The sequence below is a fragment of the Eulemur rufifrons genome, chromosome 7 (genome assembly GCF_041146395.1).
Source record: "Eulemur rufifrons isolate Redbay chromosome 7, OSU_ERuf_1, whole genome shotgun sequence".
NCBI lineage: Eukaryota > Metazoa > Chordata > Mammalia > Primates > Lemuridae > Eulemur > Eulemur rufifrons.
This window is the reverse complement of record NC_090989.1, coordinates 153,063,347-153,085,787: the sequence shown is the minus strand read 5'-3', so window position 1 is coordinate 153,085,787 and position 22,441 is coordinate 153,063,347. Positions and strand designations below refer to the sequence as shown.

Below are 22,441 nucleotides of genomic sequence, written 5' to 3'. Positions count from 1 at the left end.
TGATATAGTACTCAATGTATGAAGAAGAAATATTTAAGACATTATATTTAAAAAGTGGAATGGAAGTCAGATTTCAGTAGTTCACTCAAAGTAGTAAAAACTTTGACACCAGTAGGCTATATGTATATTGTAATACCTAGAGCAACCACTAAGAAAACTATACAAAGCAATATATTAAAAAACATTATTTAAAAAATTAAAATGGAGCTAGGCACAGTGGCTCATATCTATAATCCCAGCACTTTGGGAGGCTGACACCGGAGGATTGCTTGAGCCTCGAGACCAGTCTAGACAATATAGTGAGACCCTGTTTCTACAAAATAAGAAAAATTAACCAGATATAGTAGCCTAGTCCTAGCTATTCAGGTTGCTAAGGCAAGAGGGTCATTTGAGTTCAGGAGGTGGAGGTGCAGTGAGCTATGATCATAAGACCCTATAAATAAATAAAATGTTTAAAAATTTTGAAAAATATTAAATTAAAATGCTAGCTGGGCATGGTGGCACGTGCCTGTAGTCCCAGCTACTTGGGAGGCTGAAGCAGGAGGATCACTTGAGCCCAGAAGGCTGTGACGAGCTGTAACCATGCCACTGCACTCCAGCCTAGGCAACAGAGTGAGATCCCATCTCTAAAAAAATGTTAAAATTTTAGAAATAAAAAGGGAATTCTAAAAAATGTTCAAGTAACTGACAGGAAGGCAAAGGAAGTCAAGAAAAGAGAAGCAGAGGAATGAGAAGCAGAGGGAACAAATAAATAATAAAATATCAGACTTAAGCCCTAATATATTATTTAATAATAATTATCTGAAATACAAATGGTCTAAATATTACAATTGGAAGAGTAGATTTTTAAAAAATTACCCAAATACATGCTATTTACAAGAAATGTATGTTAAATATAAGGAATAGGTAGGTTGAAAGTAAAAAGATGTAAAAAGACATATCATGTTAACATTAATATTTTTTAAAGATGTTGCTATATTAATATCAAAGATGTCAGAGAAAAGAATAAAGGATCAATCCACTATGAAAACAGCAAGTCTAAATGTATACACACCAAAAAACAGATTCAAATTATGTGAAACAAAAACTGATAGAGCTGAAAGGAGAAATAGACAAAGCCAGTTATAGTTGGTGACTTCTACATCCCACTCCAAGCAATTGATGGAACTACTAGACAGAATATTGGTAAGGATGTAAAAGAATTTAACTGTGCCATGTAACAAGCTAACAGACATTTATAGAAAAATTCACCCAACAACAACAGCAGAATACAGATTCTTTGTTTTTTGGGTTCACCACCACCACTGGGCAATCTCCAGTGGTGGAAGAATACTCATTCTTTTCAAATGCCCACTGAACATTCACCGAGATGGTTTCTGGGTCATAAAACAAACTTCAATAAATTTAAAAGACTGAAATTATACAGAATATATTCTCTGTCCATAATAGGATCAAATTAGGAACCAATAACAGAAAGACCACAAGAAAATCTTCACTTAGAAATTAAACAGTAGGCCAGGCATGGTGGCTCACGCCTGTAATCCTAGCACTCTGGGAAGCCGAGGCAGGAGGATTGCTTGAGGTCAGGAGTTCGAGACCAGCCTGAGCAAGAGAAAGACCCTGTCTCTACTAAAAATAGAAAGGAACTGGCCGGGCGTGGTGGCTCACGCCTGTAATCCTAGCACTCTGGGAGGCCGAGGTGGGTGGATTGCTCGAGGTCAGGAGTTCGAGACCAGCCTGAGCAAGAGTGAGACCCCGTCTCTACTAAAAATAGAAAGAAATTATATGGACAACTAAAATATATATATATATATATATATACACACAAAAAATCAGCCGGGCATGGTGGCGCATGCCTGTAGTCCCAGCTACTTGGGAGGCTGAGGCAGTAGGATCACTTGAGCCCAGGAGTTTGAGGTTGCTGTGAGCTAGGCTGACGCCACGGCACTCACTCTAGCCCGGGGAACAGAGTGAGACTCTGTCTCAAAAAAAAAAAAAAAAAAAAAAAGAAAGGAATTATCTGGACAGCTAAAAATATATATATAGAAAAAAAAATTAGCTGGGCATGGTGGCACATGCCTGTAGTCCCAGCTACTCGGGAGGCTGAGGCAGAAGAATTGCTTAACCCAGGAGTTTGAGGTTGCTGTGAGCTAGGCTGACGCCATGGCACTCTAGCCTGGGCAACAGAGCGAGACTCTGTCTCAAAAAAAAAAAAAAAATGAAAGAAAGAAAAAAAAGAAAGAAATTAAACAGTATAGGTGCAAATAATCTATGGGTCAAAGAGGAATTACCAAAGGAAATTTTAACACAATGAACTGAAGGAAAATGAAAATACAACATATCAAAATTTGTGGAATGCAGCTATAGAGTGCTGAGGTGGGAAATTATGCTTACATTAGAAAAGAGGAACAGTCTCAAATCAGTAATCTTAAGTTGCTACATCAAGAAAATAGAAACCACAAGGAGGAGACGCAACGTTCTCTCCTGAGTGAGGAGCTGGCTGTTGGTGTTGCTTTGCTGCAAGTGCCGTTTACCATTGATGATCATTCTTCTCTCTCTTTTTGGAGGAGTAAGAGGGAGAGGATGCATTCTGGGGTTGGGGATGGGGTGGGGAGAAAAGAAAAGAAACTAGAAAAAGAAGAGGAAAATAAATCCAGGGCAAGGGGCTGGGCGCACCTGTAATCCTAGCACTTTCGAGGCCGAGGCTCTAGGATCGCTTGAGCTCAGGAGTTGGAGACCAGCCTAAACAAGAGCAGGACTCTGTCTCTACTAAACTAGAAAAAATTTGGTGGGTGTGGTGACGAGTGCCTGTAGCCCCAGTTTCTCAGGAGGCTGAGGCGGGAGGATTGCTTGAATCCTGGAGTTAGAGGTTGCTGTGAGCCAGACTGATGCCAGGGCACTCTAGCCTGGGCCACAGAACAGGACTCTGTCTCAAAGGAAAAAAAAAAAAATCCAGAGCAAGCAGACATCAGTGAAATTGTAAATAGGAAAATACCAAAGAAATCAATTAAATTCAGAGCTTGTTCTTTATATATATCAGTAAAATCGATAAGCATTTAATAAAACTGACCAAGATAAAAAAAAAGAGGACACAAAAAACAAGAATGAAATTGGGGCCGGGCGCGGTGGCTCACGCCTGTAATCCTAGCACTCTGGGAGGCTGAGGTGGGCGGATCGTTTGAGCTCAGGAGTTCGAGACCAGCCTGAGCAAGAGCGAGACCCCATCTCTACTAAAAATAGAAAGAAATTGTATGGACAGCTAAAAATATATATAGAAAAAATTAGCCGGGCATGGTGGTGCATGCCTGTAGTCCCAACTACTCGGGAGGCTGAGACAGAAGGATCCTTTGAGCTCAGGAGTTTGAGGTTGCTGTGAGCTAGGCTGACGCCATGGCACTCACTCTAGCCTGGGCAACAAAGTGAGACTCTGTCTCAAAAAAAAAAAAAAAAAGAAATTGGTATATCACTAAAGCATAATGGGAATATTAGAAGCAACTTTACACTCAAAAATTCAACAACTTAAAAGAAATGGGCTAATTTTTAAAAAACCACGGATTACCAAAACTCAGCCAAGATGAACTAGGTAACCTGGATAACTATTAAAGAAATATTGAATTTATAATTTAAAAGCTCCTGAAAACGAAATCCTCAGCCCAGATGGTTTCACTGGAAAATTTTACTGTACATTTGAAGAATAATTTCACACACTCCTTTCCAGAGATTGGAAGAGGGAATACTTTCTAACTCAATTTTTATGAGGTCAGTATTATCCTTATGCCAAAACCAGACAAAGACAGTGCCAAAAAAAATACAAAACTTTAGACTGATAGTTCTCATAAACTTAGATGCAAGAATTCCTAAGAAAACAATTAGCAAGTATCATCCAGGAATATATGAAAAGAATTATGCACAGTGACCAAGTAGGATTTATTTCAGATACGCAAGGCTATTCATTAATCAAAATAAAATAAATAAAAGTAATCTAGCACATCAAAGTCTGAAGAAGAAAAATCATAAACACAGAAAAGCATTAAACAAAATCCAACACCATTCATAATAAAACTCTCAGCAAACTAGGAATGGAGAATTTACTCACTTGATAAAGAGAATTTATAGAAAGCCTACAGCTAACATCATACTTAATGGTGAGAGACTGAGTGCTTTCCCCCTAAGATTGGAAACAAGGCAAGGATGTCTGCTCACTCCACTCTTACAGAACATAGTAGTGGAAGTTATTATAAAGATGGAGAACATACTAGTAGTTGCTAAAGATGTAGGGATTAGAAAAGGTGGATAGATGTGGCTATAAAGGGATAACATGAGGGAGCACTGTGGTAATGGGATAGTTGTGTGTTTTGATTGTTGGGGGTAGTTACATAAAGTTACACGTGAGATAAAATTGTGTAGAACACACACACACACAAGTATTAATACATGTAAAACTGGAAAAATCTGAGTAAGTTCTGTGGATTGTCTCAGTTTCTTGGTTTTGATAGGGTACTATAGTTATGTAGGATGTCAACATTGGGAGAGGCTGGGTGAATGGGTACAAGGGACCTTCCCTATATATTTCTTTGCAACTTCTTGTGGATCTGTAATTATTTCTCAAAAAGTTTTTAAGCCTCCTAACTTCCCCAGATCGTGTCTCATCCTTTCCCCTCCACAAACACTGTCATGTTTAATCACTATGATCCTTCCAAAGGTTCTTTAAAAATGCGTATATAAGTGTATTTGCAATAGTATGTTGCCTCTATCCCTCTTCTAGACAAATGGTTTCATGTTACACATACAGTGTGCTTTTTTTTCTCCACTTAATATAGATCATTCCATATCTGTCATAAAAGTTTCTTCATGCTTTATTTTTTCAGATTTAGAGATTACATTGATATTTCTGCCATGTTATTTTAACCAGTTTTCTATTGACAGACTTCTGGGTTGTTTCAGTATTTTGCTTTCAGAAACAATTCTTTGGTGAAAAACCTTTCACACTGGCCATTTTGCTGGTGTGCAAATATACCTCTAAGATAAATTTCTAGAATTGGATTTCTGGACTATACTTTATTAGTATTTGTGATTTTCAGAGATCCTACCAGGCTGCCCTGCCTATTGGTTGTACCAGTTGACACACCTACCCAGTGTATTTCCCCATATTGTGCCCAACAGTTATTTTCAAATTTTAGAACTTTTGACAATATGTTAGTTTTAAGGTGGCATTTTGGTGTCGTTTTAATTTTTACTTTCTGTTATACTTAAGATTAGACATTTTTCATATTTTTAAAAGACATTTTTATTTCTTTTTCTATAAACTGTGCTCATATTCTTTTGGTCATTTTTCTAGTGGATTGTTGGCCTTTTTAGGAGTTATTGATTTGTGGGAGTAATTTATAGAATAAACTCTTTGTCTTTGATATGAGGTTCAAATATTTTGTTTGCCATTTGCCTTTTGACTATTACAGTAGTTTTTTATTTTTCTTTAGCCAAACTTATCTTTTCTAGTTGCTAGACTTCGTGCCAGTTAGAAAGGCCTTCCCCTCACCAAGGTTATAAATTTCATGGTATTTTAATGCTTTCAAGTGTAGTCCTTTTGAAATCTGGAGTAACCTCTCCACAGAGAGGAGGCTATACTACTTTAGGCAGTAGACTTTATTTCTGGCCATGGGTCTGGTTCCACGGGTCTCCTCGGGCTTGTTGGAAATCTGGGTCACTGCTAGAACTAGATCAAGTTAATCTCAGGTCCTCTATACAGGAAAAGGAAGGAAGGGGAGGACATTGAATGATCATCTGGCTCTTACCCCATCTCTCGGCAACCTTTATCCTAAGAGATAGGCTCTGGTAGAAGAGGTTTTTGTCCCATGTGCTCCAGGAGCTAGTGTTTGGGAGACAGAACCCCTTTGCTGGTCTCCAGGGAAAGAAAACCAAACTTTAAGGGCCATTTCTTTTCACTGATCATTTGTGCTAATCCCACTTAGATTGGTTCTCCACAGGGACAAGATCCCTGAGTCTGTGGAATCTAAAACTATCCTCCTCACAATGAGAACTTAGGAGTCTTGTCCACATTTCAGCAGCACAGCCTTGTGGAGCTTTTTCCAGAATGTAATGCTAGTTAGTGGTTTATCTTTGCTAAGCCTTGCATTTTCAAAATGGGTGTGAAAAACATTTGCTTATTATAATTCCCACCTCCCTCCCTTTAGGAATAGCCAGGGCTGAAGAAGGACGGCCTGCTGTGAGTGTGACCGGAAATGACATCACCACCCCACCAAACAAGGAGCTCCCACCAAGCCCAGAGAAGAAGACAAAGGTAGGTGCCAGAATGGTGGTTATCTTCTGCTATAATTTTTAAATATAGTATCTTCTGCTATTATTGCTTGAATTGTAAACAGAATTCTTTTTTCTGAGCTATTATGAGTCCTTCCTCACATTTGGACATGCTTAGAAAATGTTTTATGTTCCCATTTTACCATAGTGGCCTAAAGCAAACTTCAAAATTGCTGTCCTTGACCCTGATATGTCTGTAAAAATGTCCTATGGAAGTTGTTTCTGCCTCCCTTAACAACAACCAAAAGGATAATTGCAGAACTATTCTGAAATAGATTGTGAAATCTCCATTCATAAAAAGGGAATGCAGATTTTTAAGGTGGATCATAGCTTCAGACACATAATGATGCTTATTGCAAAATTTGAATGCCACACTGTAGGATATGGCCGATGTTATGCCATTGAGATACAGATAATAATGGCTTAATCACCTCCTGAAAATTTTCTTTATAGAATTATTGTACCCAACAATTCTATATTAATAGAATTCTCTATTAATAGAATTAACTATTAATTCTAATTCTAATTAATAGTTAATTATTAAAAGTTAGTTAATTGTTTTACTGGATTTAGATCTGCAAGTGCCAGACTGCTGGAATTTGTGTCACTGTCATTAAGAAACAATTCTCAATTCTTTGTTTTTATCTCTATCCTCTTGTCATTCTATTTACTGAGCTCAGAAGAAAGGAATGCTGATTTTCAGTTGCATCAATCCTCATTGCTTATAATTTTACTTTGAATTGTGCAATTTATACTTTTTTTAATTTGTTTTTATTTTTGTCTGTGTGTTTGATGTTGGCCTTTAAAAAAATAAAAAAAATAAAATAAAAAAAACAACAATCAACCTAAAGCCTTTGGCCACCTCTCAGCCTGCAAAGACTTCAACATCGAAAGCCAAAACACAGCCCACTTCTCTCCCTAAGCAGCCAGCTCCCACCACCCTTGGTGGGTCGAATAAAAAACCCATGAGCCTTGCATCAGGCTCAGTACCAGCTGCCCCACCCAAACGCCCTGCTGCCACCACTGTCCGGCCTTCCACCTTACCGTCACGAGATGTGAAACCAAAGGTAAGTAGTTACCTAACTACTGTGCCAAGGAAAAGTTTTCCCCTCTGAATGTCAGATAGCTCTTACTGCAGCCAGACATTGGAATCAGGCTGGTGGAATTGGGAAAAGGAAGGGGAAACATGAGGAAGGGAGGTTTGAAAATCAGATTAGGGACCCAGTGATGTAGCCATAACATTTTGTAGCCCTTTTATAGTATTTACCTTTCCCTGCCCTGGTTGGAGGCAATATTCCATCAATTTTGATTCCTCCTCCTTTTTCTCAACTACTCCATACTCTTTACCTATTTAAGCACTTATTAACCCATTTTCTCTATCCCACATACTAATCTAATATTCATTTTGTGTGTAATTCTCACATCAAGTGCAGTTATTTGTCTTTCTCTTTAATCATCCTGCAGAAGTGAATTTTACCCATTACTTTTGTGATATAAGTAGCTCTTCCGGCTTATCTTACATGTTCCAGCATCATGTGATAACTTACTTTGCTTACCTCCACTGAGCTACTCCTGAAGTTTTCCGGTTTTCCAGGTCATCCTCACTTTCCGTATTGCCCAGAAACTGGTCACATTTGGAGCAGCATTAGCTTTACAGGATTGTTCAGGAAGAGAGGGTATGTGAAGGCTGTGGCTGCCTTCCGTAACATCTTGTTTTATTTGAGAAGGGCTTTTAAGTCAGCCTGGTGGTACTCTTTAAATTCACAGTGGGAAATAGTTTCCCATGTCAAAATGTCAGCTTTTAATTTAATATTGTAAAGAAAACTGTTAGAACCTAAGAATTGTAGTCTAGGTTGAAACCTTGTCCAAGAAACTGAGAAATCCTAACATAGACTAGTAATGATAAAATCTTGTAATGGTTTCTCGCTGATCCTCATGTACCCAGTTGGCTGCTTTTCTTGGTCTTTAGAAAACAACTTATTTGATTGTCAGGTTACAGTTGCTGCAAAAACAAACAAACAAACAAACAAAAAACCCAACTTATTTGAATAAGAGGGCAGAGAGAAGGTGACTGGAGGCTGCAGATCCTCCCTGTAGTTTATTCGGCAGCGGCAGCGGCAGGGAGGAAAGGAGGTGTCTAGTGAAATTTCACTCTATAGTAATAATTAAAAGGAAGTATATGGTACTAATTACTTAATATACACTAACTCTTTTAATTCTCTTTCTCATTATCTTCCTTTTATAGATAAAGAAGCTTAAACTCAGTTAAATAATCTTTCTAAAGTCAAGTGCTACTAAGTGGCAGAGCCAGTATTTGAGCCTGGGTCTGACTCCCAGGCTGATGCTCAGGGCCTTCTGTCAGCACTGTTTTTTTATGGCTTTTTCCCATACAGCTTTTAGATAGCATTTTGAGATATAGCTGACCTAAATAGGTGATCTCTGCATTATAATTATTAATGTTATCTCTTTTAGATAAGAAACCGATGGAAACATTTTGTGAGATTAAAAACTAAAGTCTAACGAGATTATTTTTATCCTTATTTTAGCAGAAAGATTTATAGGAGCAAACAAAGGGAGAAAAACCTACTCAGAAAAAAAAAAAATAAGTAGATCTGTGACTCTGGCAGAGGAGAAAATATAAATTGAGAAACAACAAAATAACTCCAGTTATAAGGCCAGGCTGGTTCTACAGTTTGCTAAGGCCAGGATCCGTTTGAAGGATGTCACATACTTTAAAGTTTTCTATCCTAAGTACTTTTTTCTAACTTATTTTATCCTTATCACCCTTACTAGCAAAATAGTAAGATTATACTAGATTATTCTGAATCATAGTTACAGTATTGAAAATTTGCAGGAGACCCCAGAGAGCATCTGATTTAGTCCTCAAATTCTAGAGCCATAAGAGAGGGACCCCCTCATGTACAAAATCCCAAAACATGTTCCCAACAGAGCTGGTAGCAGAACCATTTCCCCTGATTCTAACCTTAGGGGTCTCTATTTGTGGAAGTAGACATTACCATGCATTTACAGAGTTAGACTTTATTTGATTGGATTCCAGCCATTAATTTCTAAGCATCTCCTTAGTTGATTTTCCATTTAAACATCCTGCTTGTGTCTATGAACATATTGCCCTCTGTGTGGCTGTTTTTCTTAGAGGAAAAGAGCTGGGCCCACTGTGTCTGGTTTGGCTTACTCTCATGAGTAATGTGGTATATTTGCTTATCGAAATAGCATCTTCATTCCCTATTCCTGTAGAAACCAGGCTAAATGGATTTCTTCCCTTCCCTATTGATGGCGAGGCTACCAGCTTCCATGTAAGAGAAACTAGAGTGACCCAGATGCCATGCATTCTACACTTGAGAGACTTTTTCCTTTTTGCTCTCAGATCATAGCTGTGATGTCAGTGCTGCCCCTTCTTACCATCTCTGTGCTATCGGAGACTTCACTCCTCTATTCTTTAACTCCACATATTATCAAAGCTGGTCTTTAGTGACGCTCTATTATAATCGCCTTTATCCAGATGAGGAACTAAAGCTCAAAGAGGCTCAGTGATTTGTCCAAGAACACACTGCAAGTAGGGGCCGGATTAGGGCTGGAGCTCAGGCTTCTGACCTGGATTTGGCCAGTGGCTTCTCCTTCTGCAGCCCGGTCCTGTTCAGCACTCTCTAGGTACATGTTAACCAAAAGAATGGCTGAATTTGACTGAATATAATGTTTAGGTTTTGTTTTGTTTATATGTTTATTTAATCTTTCATCAAGTATTTAATACAGTAGATTTTATTACATTAAAGATATTAGTATTTAATGCTGTAGATCCTGAGGCAAACATAGGCTGTTGTAATATACTTGTCAGGGCTGTTCTTACTGGCTCAGGTTGGATCAAGGTCATTTGAGTCCCTGTTTCCTGACCTCAGATCACATAGCACTCCTACATGGCCAGTTCCTCGCTTTATATGGAGATCTTAGAGCCATATATATTTTCCCATTACAAGCTGCCAACCCACGGTATCTCCTGCTCTTTGCTACATGCTTATATAGAACCATCTTGTGACTTGATTTCCTGGGGCTATTGCTGACCTGGAGCTCTTACTCCCAATTTCCTATTTCCAGTCTGTCACAGAAGCAAAGGTTCCTGAGAAGCGGGCCTCACCATCCAAGCCGGCTTCTGCCCCAGCCGTCAGACCTGGATCCAAGAGCACCCAGACTGTTCCTAAAGCCACAACAGCTGCTGCTCTTGCCTCAGCTGTGCCAAGCAGTAGGAGCCCCCCTACACCCCTAGCCAAGAGGCCCACTGGTGAGTAGTGCCTATTCTTCCCTGCCATGAAACTAATGGGGAGGATAATGGGGCCTTGGCTTTGCCCTAGCCATAGCTCTAGCCGGCATCACAGACAGCTGTGCAGACCTGCTCATACACCAGTCCTTAGTGGGGTACATGAAATAGTGGCAGCCTGGTAGGCCTAATACTGAACAAGCCTTGATCTCTGTGTGAGCTTAGCGTTGTATGTATTCAGAAAAATCTTGAACAACAGGGACTCTCATGAATTCCTGGGTGGAATTCACTGTTCCTTCCTTAGTGACTCCACAGCACCGAGCACATTGTGGTCATGGGCTTATATGATAAGAAATAGACAATTTAGGCCGGGCGTGGTGGCTCACGCCTGTAATCCTAGCACTCTGGGAGGCCGAGGTGGGCGGATCGTTTGAGCTCAGGAGTTCGAGACCAGCCTGAGCAAGAGGGAGACCCCATCTCTACTAAAAATAGAAAGAAATTACATGGACAGCTAAAAATATATATAGAAAAAATTAGCCGGGCATGGTGGTGCATGTCTGTAGTCCCAGCTACTCGGGAGGCTGAGACAGGAGGATTGCTTGAGCCCAGGAGTTTGAGGTTGCTGTGAGCTAGGCTAACGCCATGGCACTCACTCTAGCCTGGGCAACAGAGTGAGACTCTGTCTCAAAAAAAAAAAAAAAAAAAAAGAAATAGACAATTTAATAGACATAGGCAGGTATTAACAACCTACTTCTAAGGCCATGTAGAAGGCATTGTCAGGACTCTAGAGAAGAATAAGACGCCAGCCGGGCACAGTGGCTCACTTATGTAATCCTAGCACTTTTAGGAGGCTGCAATGGGAGGATCGCTTGAGGAATAAGATGCAGTGCCTGGCCTTGTATGCTACATAGGGGCACAGTCTTTACATAGCTCTCTAATTTACTACTCTATTCCCAGAGACTAGCAAAATCCCTGGCTCAAAGTAGATATTCAGTAATTGTTAAATAATGAGGAATCTCAGTATTGGATGTGCCATTCAATAGGTCAGTTTGTTAAGTATTGTATTAATAAGTATATGTTTGTGCAGCCATTAAGACTGAGGGAAAACCTGCAGAAGTTAAGAAGATGACTGCAAAGTCTGTACCCCATCCACCACCAGGTAATACCCCATCCACCACTTTGTGGAACTCTAACTTGAACTCCCGCCTCTTCCATGGCTTGAAGTCTCCTTTTTTCTCTCTCTTGCTGAACTGTTCTCTCTCACTCCTACCTTAGCAGCTGACTTGAGTCGCTCAAAGAGCACCTCCACCAGTTCTGTGAAGAAAAACACCACTGTCAGCGGGACAGCTCCCCCAACAGGGGTGGCCCCTGCTCGAGTCAAGCCTACACCCATGCCTTCACGGCCCTCCATGACTCCTTCCATGGACAAGAAGCCCACCTCAGCCAAGCCCAGTTCCACTGCCCCCAGGATGAGCCGCCTAGCCACCAATGCTTCTGCTCCTGATCTGAAGAATGTCCGCTCCAAGGTGGGCTCCACAGAAAACATCAAGCATCAGCCTGGAGGAGGCCGGGTGAGTCCAAGGAACTTGGGGTCCTTGATGTGCTGGCCCCTGCGTCTTCCCCCACCTCATCCACCAGGGGAGCCTTTAAGACATTGTATTCAGCATCAGAGAACTTCAGCCTCGGCTCCATAGTGGGCTTTGCACCCCAGCAGCAGTGAAGAGGTGGGCTGAGCTCTGGGCTGCTTCTTCCCACCTCAATCAGAGGGGCTTCTGTTCTGTATGTTGGGGTTTGGGTTTACATTTTTGTTTGGAGATAAAAGGATTCTTCTACTTTACAAAAGAAACAGAGGAGGCCTCAGAGACTCTGTGAGAATGAGAGACACTTGACATAAACCCAATTTTTCATGGTTCTTACCTTGCACAGTGAATGTCAGGATAGACAAAAGGTAGGATCACCTCTTAAGTTCCACAACCGATGACTTGGGTGGAGTCTGTCTGAAAGAGGATAGGGTGTCCTCTTGTGGCCAGGATGGGTTGTGCTATAATCCTCTGGCTTTCCTAAACAAGGACCACAGTAGTAGGATGGAGAAAGGAGTGGTAGGACAACGCTTCACTTTAAGGATTTTCTGGTTGCATCAATCCCAGAATTATTTAACTGTTAGCAACCATGGGGGCTCAGTGTGTGAAAAAAGTGGTGGCAAAAGTCCATCTGAGAATGTTCGAGTCCCTGGAGTAGTACCATCTCAATCACCTACATCATTTGCTAGCACTACACCACCACCATCCAGGGGAGAATACTTAAATTGCTTCAATCCAGAACAGCTAAAATATTGAGGAGGGAAAAAAATGAGGCAGAATCCTGGCACAGGTGGAAGACACTGATGGCAAATTGGGATCAGTCTGGGTAAGGGCCTCACTGGTAAGCAGTTGTGGCTCTGGTGTTCCCAGCCAGGCCCTGGCCTGTGGTGCTGGTGGCCCATCTCCCCCTCTCTTTGCTCTTCTTCTTCTTTCATGGTGCAGAAGTTGCAGGAGGTCTTGGTGGGGGGTGGTGAGTAACTTTTCTAGTGGATTGTTTTCTCTTCCTACATACCTGAAGAACGTGACATTTCCCATCATCAGTAGTGGCTCCCTATGGCTATGGTGTTTCTGAGTGGGAGGGTATTGTGATTGGGAAGTGATAACCCCAACACACACTCAAAAGAGATCACTGATTTGGTCTTCTTAGCCTTCAGTAGCTCCATTTCTCCATAAATGGTGCCTTGATCTCTTCCCTCATGTCTCAAGACTTTAGTCTGCAGCTCTTTTCCCTGTGGTCCTCTACTCAGGGATCTCCGGCTTGGTCTACCGTAGGAAATCTGTGTTTTTTCCCTGGAATTAAGGGTGACCTGCTTCTGCCTGGTGGCCTGGCCTGGATTTGAATCCCCTACAGCCCTCTTCCCTTCTTGGCATTGGAGCTCTTATCCTCTTGGTTTGAAATTTGCACTCCCTTTATCTCCATCCAGGCCAAAGTAGAGAAAAAAACAGAGGCAGCTGCTCCAACGCGAAAGCCTGAATCTAATGCAGTCACTAAAACAGCCGGCCCAATTGCAAGTGCACAGAAACCACCTGCTGGGAAAGTGAGTTTTATTTAGATCTACCCATGGAAGGTTAAAGATGGTAGGGTATTTCTTCCAGCTTGAGTCACTTTCCCTTCTATTGTTCTTTTTCCTATCCTTAACTAGTTTCTACTTCTCCTCCATGTTCCCTTTTCTGTGCTTGGTGACTCAGCCATCAGAAAATTTTTTGTATTAACCCTGAAAGTTAACAGTTAGGAGCCCATTAGCCCTCTGGGGAATACTTATTCGGCTAGATAAATGGATCCAAAAACTTTCAGTCACTTCCTTCACACTGTCCTTGATGTGAAACCCACCTGGTATGCACACACACGGCATACCCAGGTTCATCCTCAGAAAGAAGATATGGCAGTGGTTATCTTCCACCACCTGGAACCCTGGAGCCCCTGTGCGTTTACTTGAACTAAAAGACCCCACTCATAACGCTGCTGGGTATGGAGATAGCTTGAATTTGTCCTGGCTTAACTGAAAGGTAGGATGCTCATTCCCAATAGAAATCCACTTAGTGTAGGGCAGGTAGGATCAGCTGGAGGTTAGAGCCAAGCTGTCCCCTTGCCTCCACACCCTGGAACCAGGCCCTTCTAGCCTGCTTTTAGACACCTTCCTTCCTTAAATGTGGCACATGGGTGTGCCTCTCTGGCCAAGGGCTGCCGGAGAAGCCTGAGCTCCAGTCCTTAGGGACCAGGATGGGCCATCTCAGCAAGTCTCAATACCAAGGACTAAGTACAGTGGGGTGGGTGAAGAAGGCTGTGCCATGGCTTCTGGGTGACTACTAACGAGAGAGGTCCTAGTGGGTCTCTGGTTCAGACTAGAGCTTATCAGGAAGTGCTTTGCTAACCAATTATTCATCATTAAAGTTGTGAAGAAGGCCAGCAATGACAAGGTACAACGAGGTGTATGGGTTGGAGTTTCTCCAGGTGGATTTCTGTACCCTGTGGAAAACTTCAGTCTGGAGGCTGCCTCATTTACAAAGAGCCTCCAGCTCTGAAGCAAAGAAAGGAAGGAAGCTGGCAACTATCCCTTCTTGAGAAGGTCCAAGAAGAATTCTTTGTTCCAGACTCTTAGAGCCAGGGCCCTTGTGTTTCTCAATTCCAGTAGGAGCCATTCTCATACAATACAGTGTGATTGTGCCCCCAGACTTGTGCATCACTGCAGCCCTGCCTACAGCCTGTTCTCTTTTTATGTGAATCTCACAGGGCATAGGATTAGGCATCTGGAGTATTCAAGAAGGTGTTTTACCCTTGAATCAAGAATCAAAAATAAGGCTAGATCTAAAACTCTTGTCACATTGTGCTTTCTTGAGCCCTGAGGCAAATGGGCTAAATGTGGAAGTTGCTGAACCTGAGACCTACGCTCCCCAGGTGTTCATGAGTCTGTATCTATTTGCATCTATATCTGAGCAATTCCCCTCCCTTCGTTTTAGTATCAGATCTGTGTCCTATTAGCCAGATGCCCAGTGCTTCTCAGAACAGCCTTTGCTTCCAAGAGTGGGTCTGGCTCCAGCAATTTCAGACCCTAGATTAAAAGAAGTGCCCTCCTTGGGTGGGGACAGGTTCAGATGATCAGGACTCTGGCAGAGCAGAGCCAGGGACACTGCCCCAGCTCTTAGGGAAGGAGCAAAGGAAGGAGGTGGGGCTGTGCCTGGTTGGGCATCATGGGCCTGCTGCTGTCTGGCCTTGTGAATCACAGCCCAGCCCCCAGGAGCAGTGGTGACCACCGTGCAGCACATGTGCAACATCTGCTTCTGTCCTCGTGTTGTCTGTTCGTGTTTTCACTCCCCTTCTTGCTCTTTCAAATTCTTTTTCCTGTGCTTTTCCATACTTATTCTACTGACGGTGGGGGTGGAGGTTTAACAACACTCTTTGTTGGTCATTGTGATCACGTGTGGACTCACTGCCTGCCCTGTGTTGGTTCTAACCATTCCTCTCCCTTTGTGTTGTTTTTTCTGTTCTCTAACACTCCAGGTCCAGATAGTCTCCAAAAAAGTGAGCTACAGCCATATTCAGTCCAAGTGTGGTTCCAAGGACAATATTAAGCATGTCCCTGGAGGTGGTAATGTAAGTATAAGCTCTGGCTAGCTGGCATCTGAGGCAAAGCCCATTGTGGGGTATACTGGGGAGAGGGCCAGCTCCACAGTGTCCTGTGCTGGGGCGTTTGCTGAGAAGCAGTCTAGCTAAGTGAGGGGAAACCACAATGCTCCAGTGTGTTTAGACCAGGTGTTTCTGGTGAGCCCATAAACAACAAGCTGGTGATACTCACTTGGTATGTTTTTTTGTTGTTTTTTAAGACAGAATCTTGCTCTGTCACCCGAGCTAGAGTGCAGTGGTGTCATCATAGCTCATAGCAACCTCAAATTCCTGAGCTCAGGTGACCCTCCTGCCTCAGCTTCCCAAGTAGCTGGAACTACAGGCCTGTGCTACAACGCCCAGCTTATTTTTCTATTTTTAGTAGAGATGGGGTCTCACTCATGCTGGTCTTGAACTCCTGGCCTCAAGCAATCCTCCCACCTCAGCCTCCCAGAGTGCTAGGATTACAGGCATGAGCCACTGCACCTGGCCCTCTCTTGGTATCTTTTCACCCCTGTGGGCAGGAGACTTTGGGTTTTCCTCCAGCCGTATCAGAGATCTGGTCTGAGGGCAGCGATCAGCAGCAGGCCTGTTGCCTCTCTCACATCCATTCCTGGGATGCACTTGTCTGTCTACATCCCATGTAGCACTGTGGGAGTCCCTTCTCTGAGACAGATGTCTAAATCTTTCCAAAGCCCATCCTTGAATCCTTGTCATTATAAAATCAGAATTAACATTTTCCTCCCACCCATTCTCTGCTTCTTCCTTCATCTATGTTACTTTTTCTTTTTATCCTCTTTCTACTCTTTCTCCTTTTTTTTTCTTTCTTTTTTTTTTTGAAGCAAGGTCTCCCTCTGTCACCCAGATTAGAAATACAGTGACATCATCATAACTCACAGCAACCTCAAACTCCTGGGCTCAGGAAATCCTCCTGCCTCAGCTTCCTGAGTAGCTGGGACTACAGGCATGAGCCACCACGCCCAGCTAATTTTTCTATTTTTTGTTGAAACAGGGTCTCACTATTGCTCAGGCTGGTCTCAAACTGTCCTCCCACCTAGGCCTCCTAAAGTGCTGGGATTACAGGTGTAAGCCACTGTGCCTGGCCTCTTTCTCCTTTTCTCTCCGTGCTTTTTCCCATTCCCTTTCTACTCACCTCGTTTTTTGTTTTTGTTTTTTTTCCTTTTCTGATCTCTTCCTCCTTTGTCCCTGCCCACCACCTCCTTTTTAGCCCCCTTTCCCTCCATGTCTTTTTGTCTCCTTCCCTCTTCCATCCAGACATCCTTCTTTTTATCATGCTGCTATTCTGTGCCAGCTCTACGATCTGTGTTGAGGACACAGGTGATTCCAGCTCACATGGAGGTTCTGGTCTAGGGAGAAACAGGGCAAAGTCTCATTGTGTGTAAAGAACACCCTGAGTATTTTCTTTTTGTCCTGTGACAGTGGCACTCTGCAAAGCTGTGCCAGAGGCATATTCTGGAGCTGCCACACACAGCCACTGCCCTCACTGCTTCGCTTCAAGCCCCCAAGTTAGAGAGCCCATCCTGCCCTGGTTTCTTTTGTGTTTACTTGGTTCCTTCTGCTTACTGTCCTGAACTGGATTAGGTCCTGCTGCACTTACCCTTTTCATTTTCAGACTCTGTCCTCCTACTCCCTCACTGGTCATGCCATTCTGCCTGTGGCCTACAGATACCCACCAGCAGTTCTGTTGTGAGGACTGTGGCCATGAGCTTGCATTCTTGCTCCACACAACTCTCTCTTCCTGCCTCTCCTTCCTAGTCATCTCACCACTGGCTCTTCCTGGCCTGAGTAGAAACGACATCCTTTGCACTCAGATAGAGTATACTTGGCCAGCTTGGTGGTTGGCCAAACATTAGCCAACCTGGCATGGGATCAGCTCAAGTGAGGTGATAAAGACCCAGCCTGTGAGGGGCTCAGGTAGCCACTGACCCTGGCTTTTCCTTGCAGGGTTGGCCTGGGTGAAACAAGGTGAACAGGGGTTCTGAGGGAATTAGGTTGCTTGTGTGGGTGAGACATAGAAATTTATTTATATATGTTGTACAGTGTATATAAGAGCTCTGAATATAGTCATCATTGATTCATCACCTACTGTGATCTGTCCATGCTGCCTACACATGACTTCAAACAAGACTTTTTTTTTAAATTATTATTATTGTTTCAACATATTGTGGGGGCATAAAAGTTTAGGTTACGTATATTGCCCTTGCCCCCCACAGAACAAGATTTTTTTTGAGGGTGAATTTTTTTTACAGCATTTTCATTTTAGGAGGCTCTCTTCAACAGAGAGCATTAGGAAACCACTGTGAGCAGTGTTTCCGGGTGGGAAGATGAAGGTAAACAGCTGCTGGCCACAGCCTAGACCAAGGTGCTTTAGTTCCTTCCATAGCCTCCATCGGCCCCTCCATAAAGCCACCACAAACAAATGTGCGCCTTAAAAATAGTTGGTCTGCTGTCAGGCTGAACGGCATTGCACGTCCATTCCCTACCCACAAACACACACATATACACACAGACAGAAATTCTGCAGTTACCACCAGGATAAAAGGCTTGGAGCAGGATCCCAGTTAGTACTCCAAAAATGCTGCCCACATATACACAGACATACCCCTTGATGACAGCCAGGACATCAGGGGAGGGAAGGGAGTGATATGCTAATTGTTCAGTGTAGTGGCTTCTTCCATGGCTTGCCCCAATTTAAGATTTATGGGCCGGGCGCGGTGGCTCACGCCTGTAATCCTAGCACTCTGGGAGGCCGAGGCGGGTGGATCGCTCGAGGTCAGGTGTTCGAGACCAGCCTGAGCAAGAGCGAGACCCCGTCTCTACTAAAAATAGAAAGACATTATATGGACAACTAAAAATCTATATAGGGCCGGGCGCGATGGCTCACGCCTGTAATCCTAGCACTCTGGGAGGCTGAGGTGGGCGGATCGTTTGAGCTCAGGAGTTCGAGACCAGCCTGAGCAAGAGCGAGACCCCACCTCTACTAAAAATAGAAAGAAATTATATGGACAGCTAAAAATATATATATAAAAAAAAAAAATTAGCCGGGCATGGTGGTGCATGCCTGTAGTCCCAGCTACTCGGGAGGCTGAGACAGGAGGATCGCTTGAGCTCAGGAGTTTGAGGTTGCTGTGAGCTAGGTTGACGCCACGGCACTCACTCTAGCCTGGGCAACAGAGTGAGACTCTGTCTCAAAAAAAAAAAAAAAAAAATCTATATAGAAAAAATTAGCCGGGCATAGTGGCGCATGCCTGTAGTCCCAGCTACTCGGGAGGCTGAGGCAGTAGGATCGCTTAAGCCGAGGAGTCTGAGGTTGCTGTGAGCTAAGCTGACGCCACGGCACTCACTCTAGCCTGGGCAACAAAGTGAGACTCTGTCTCAACAACAAAAATAAATAAATTAAAAAAAAAAGATTTTATGGCAGTTTTGGTCCCATTTCACCCTTGCAAGGGGGGATATATATGTGTAATGAGTGCTAAGACCTGTTGGCAGCTAGTTTCCATAGCATCTACTGGTATCTGTAGTAGGCCTGCAGCCCTCCAAGACCAGCAGCACAGCCTGTGTGAGCACACACGTATGGCGAGGTGTGTAGGTGCAGTGGATGGTTGTGTACCACATAGAGGACCATGGAGAGCCAGCCTAGCTTTTGCTGGCTATCAGGCTTCCCTGAGAAGGGGGCATTTGGTCCATCCTGCAAAAGAGGTCCACATCCTTGGCTAGAGAAGCAGCACATGGTTACCTGAGGCCAGAGCATAGAGCAGAGGTGGTTGGCCTGGGGAAGATAGGTGGGGAAATCATTTGGAAGCCATCCTCCCAGCCTAAGGAGGGAGAGCTGTACCTTAGAGGTGATCGGCCATGTTAAGTGAGTGGGGCTCATTTAAGCTTTTAAGAACTTTTTATTATGGAAATTTTCAAACATACAGAAGTAGAAAAAATATAAAATGAACTTAATATACCTTTTACCCAGCTTCATTTACTATCTGCATGGCCAGTCTTGGTTTATTTATGTATTTTGAAGCCAGTCCTAGATATAGCATTCATCTGAAAATATTTCCATGTATAAGTTTGAAGAATAAGGACTCTTTAAAACATATATAGATACATATATTAATATATATCAATAATATGTACTAATGAGAGATTTATAAAATAATATAGGATATGTCTCTTTTAATCTTATGTTTCTTTTACTCTACAAGTCCCCCCTCTATCTTTTCTTTACTCGTAATTTTTTTTTTTTTTTTTTTTTTCCGGGCCAAGAGACTCACTCTGTTGCCCGGGCCAGAGTGCCGTGGCATCAGCCTAGTTAACAGCAACCTCAAACTCCTGGGCTCAAGCGATCCTTCTGCCTCAGCCTCCCGAGTAGCTGGGATTACAGGCATGTGCCACCATGCCCGGCTAATTTTTTTTCTATATATATTTTTAGCTGTCCATATAATTTGTTTCTATTTTTAGTAGAGATGGGGTCTCGCTCTTGCTCAGGCTGGTCTCGAACTCCTGAGCTCAAACGATCCGCCCACCTCGGCCTCCCAGAGTGCTAGGATTACAGGCGTGAGCTACCGCGCCCGGCCAAAAATTTTTTTTTTTTTTTTTTTTTTTTTTTTTTTTTAATTAGCCAGACCTGGTGGTGCATGTCTATACTCCCAGCTACTCAAGAGGCTGAAGCAGGAGGATTGCTTGAGCCCAGGAATTCAAGGCTGCAGTGAGCTGTGATTGCGCCATTGCCCTTTCATGGCCCGCTCTTCTTGAATTACCCATTTTTTCCCCTGACAAATATAAACAAGATATATTGTTGTAACCCCAGATAAATCATTTCCAGTGGTTTCACTACCATCTCTCTAACTGGAGAGTTCCACTTCCCATTTAGGAGGTATCTATACTGTATCGTAAGCTTCCATTTTGGACATACTTATAAATATCTGTGGAATGAACTATAGATTTAGGAGAAAAAGAAAAAATTGTTCCTGTATAGAGAAAATTGCAGCCTATTTGGAAAAGTGAGACAAAGTAGAGGCTGTGTTGTCACAGTAGCAGTTACTCTGTGATTATTGAACACGTGAAGCAATTACTGTACAGTTCCTTGTTGTATGCCTTTAAGAGATGATGTGAGAAAGCAATGGATTAAAGAGAGAGCCATGTGAGGCTTTGAAGAAGGCAGCCTTTGAGCTGGTCTTTGAAGGATGGGGAAGAGAATGTGATGGGTTTGTTGGCTGGAGAACAGCATGAGCAGAGTTCTAGAGGCAAGAGTGAGAACAGCTCAGGCAAGCTAATGATTATGGGTAGTTATTCTGTGTCAAGCCTTGGGCTATGGGTAGAAATGCAAAATTACAGGTGACACCACATCTGTCCTCTTAGAACATGGTTAAGACCATATTTTCTGACACCAAAGAAAGGAAGACAGGGCCCAAGAAGGTAGCTTGCCATGTAACAGATTGTGGTGGAACCCCACCAGAACACTGTGGCACCTGCTGTCAGGGCCCAGTGGACCGCCGAATGGAGTTTGATTGCATTGGGAAGCCAGGTTCCTCTACAGTACCAAGAACAGCTGGTCCACTCACAGGAACCCTGGAATCCCTATCCAGGAACCCAGAGGGCTCATGGCTATAATGTTCCCTAATTTAAAGCTGTACCATCCTCCTGGTGCTGAGATATTTTCCCAAAGCTCCCACAGAATGAACAGTGATGAAAATCTGTTAGCCAACTTAAAAGCAAGACCAAGTATAGAGAACACCCAAACCAGTCTCCAGTCTCAAAGCATATCTGTACCATGATTCATTCTGGATAAAGCAGTTCATCCTTTTGGTTATTCCCCAAACATGGACAGAATGTCAGCTAAGTGAAAGGCCCTAAGGGGAGGCTATAGGGAGCAAAACAGCACATTAGGCATAGTGGCCACTGATGTAGAGTTCCAGGCTTCTAGGGACAGGCCTTGGGAACACATACAGTTGTTCCCAGAAGTGCTTTTCTACTGGCTGGTGAAAGAGAAGGAGTAATCCCAGGAGAGGGAGGGGGCATATTATACATATGGTTAATAAGCATAGGCAAAAAGGCAACCTTCAGAAAGCATTTTTCTCTTACAAATTAGCAAGGTTTTTTCTTTAATGAGAATATCCAGTGCTGGGAAGTTATGGTGAGTAAGAAACACGTAAGTTATGCCAGTGGAGGTATTAATTGTTACTGCATTTCTGGAAAGGAGTTTGACATCAAGAACCTTGGTCTGTAGTTTTCTTTTTTTGTTGCGTCCTTTCCTGGTTTTGGTATCAAGGTGATATTGGCTTTGTAGAATGAGTTGGGGAGGATTCCTTCCTTCTCAATGTTTTTTTTTTTTTTTTTTTTTTTTGAGACAGAGTCTCACTCTGTTGCCCAGGCTAGAGTGAGTGCCATGGCGTCAGCCTAGCTCATAGCAACCTCAAACTCCTGGGCTCAAAGGATCCTCCTGTCTCAGCCTCCCGAGTAGCTGGGACTACAGGCATGTGCCACCATGCCCGGCTAATTTTTTCTATATATATTTTTAGCTGTCTATATTATTTCTTTCTATTTTTAGTAGAGACGGGGTCTCGCTCTTGCTCAGGCTGGTCTCGAACTCCTGAGCTCAAACGATCCGCCCACCTTGGCCTCCCAGAGTGCTAGGATTACAGGCGTGAGCCACCACGCCCG

General features: G+C 43.0%; 1 protein-coding gene and 1 non-coding gene across 5 annotated transcripts in view; both read left to right on the top strand.

The window, feature by feature from the left end:
* The window catches only part of MAP4 (microtubule associated protein 4), a 205,785-nt gene that overhangs the window by 174,661 nt on the left and 8,683 nt on the right, over window positions 1–22,441 (top strand). For 2 of the 4 annotated variants that reach the window (XM_069475625.1, XM_069475627.1), the window contains 7 exons: window positions 6,192–6,298; window positions 7,167–7,382; window positions 10,426–10,609; window positions 11,673–11,744; window positions 11,864–12,156; window positions 13,590–13,703; window positions 15,665–15,757. In XM_069475625.1, the coding sequence (XP_069331726.1) occupies window positions 6,192–6,298; window positions 7,167–7,382; window positions 10,426–10,609; window positions 11,673–11,744; window positions 11,864–12,156; window positions 13,590–13,703; window positions 15,665–15,757 (1,079 nt within the window). Of the gene's footprint in view, window positions 1–6,191; window positions 6,299–7,166; window positions 7,383–10,425; window positions 10,610–11,672; window positions 11,745–11,860; window positions 12,157–13,589; window positions 13,704–15,664; window positions 15,758–22,441 lie in introns of all 4 variants that reach the window. The other 2 variants (XM_069475629.1, XM_069475626.1) reach the window with 2 other exon arrangements.
* LOC138388690 (small nucleolar RNA U3) lies at window positions 2,381–2,597 on the top strand. Its single transcript, XR_011234195.1, has one exon. It is a non-coding gene; the product is annotated as a small nucleolar RNA U3 (small nucleolar RNA).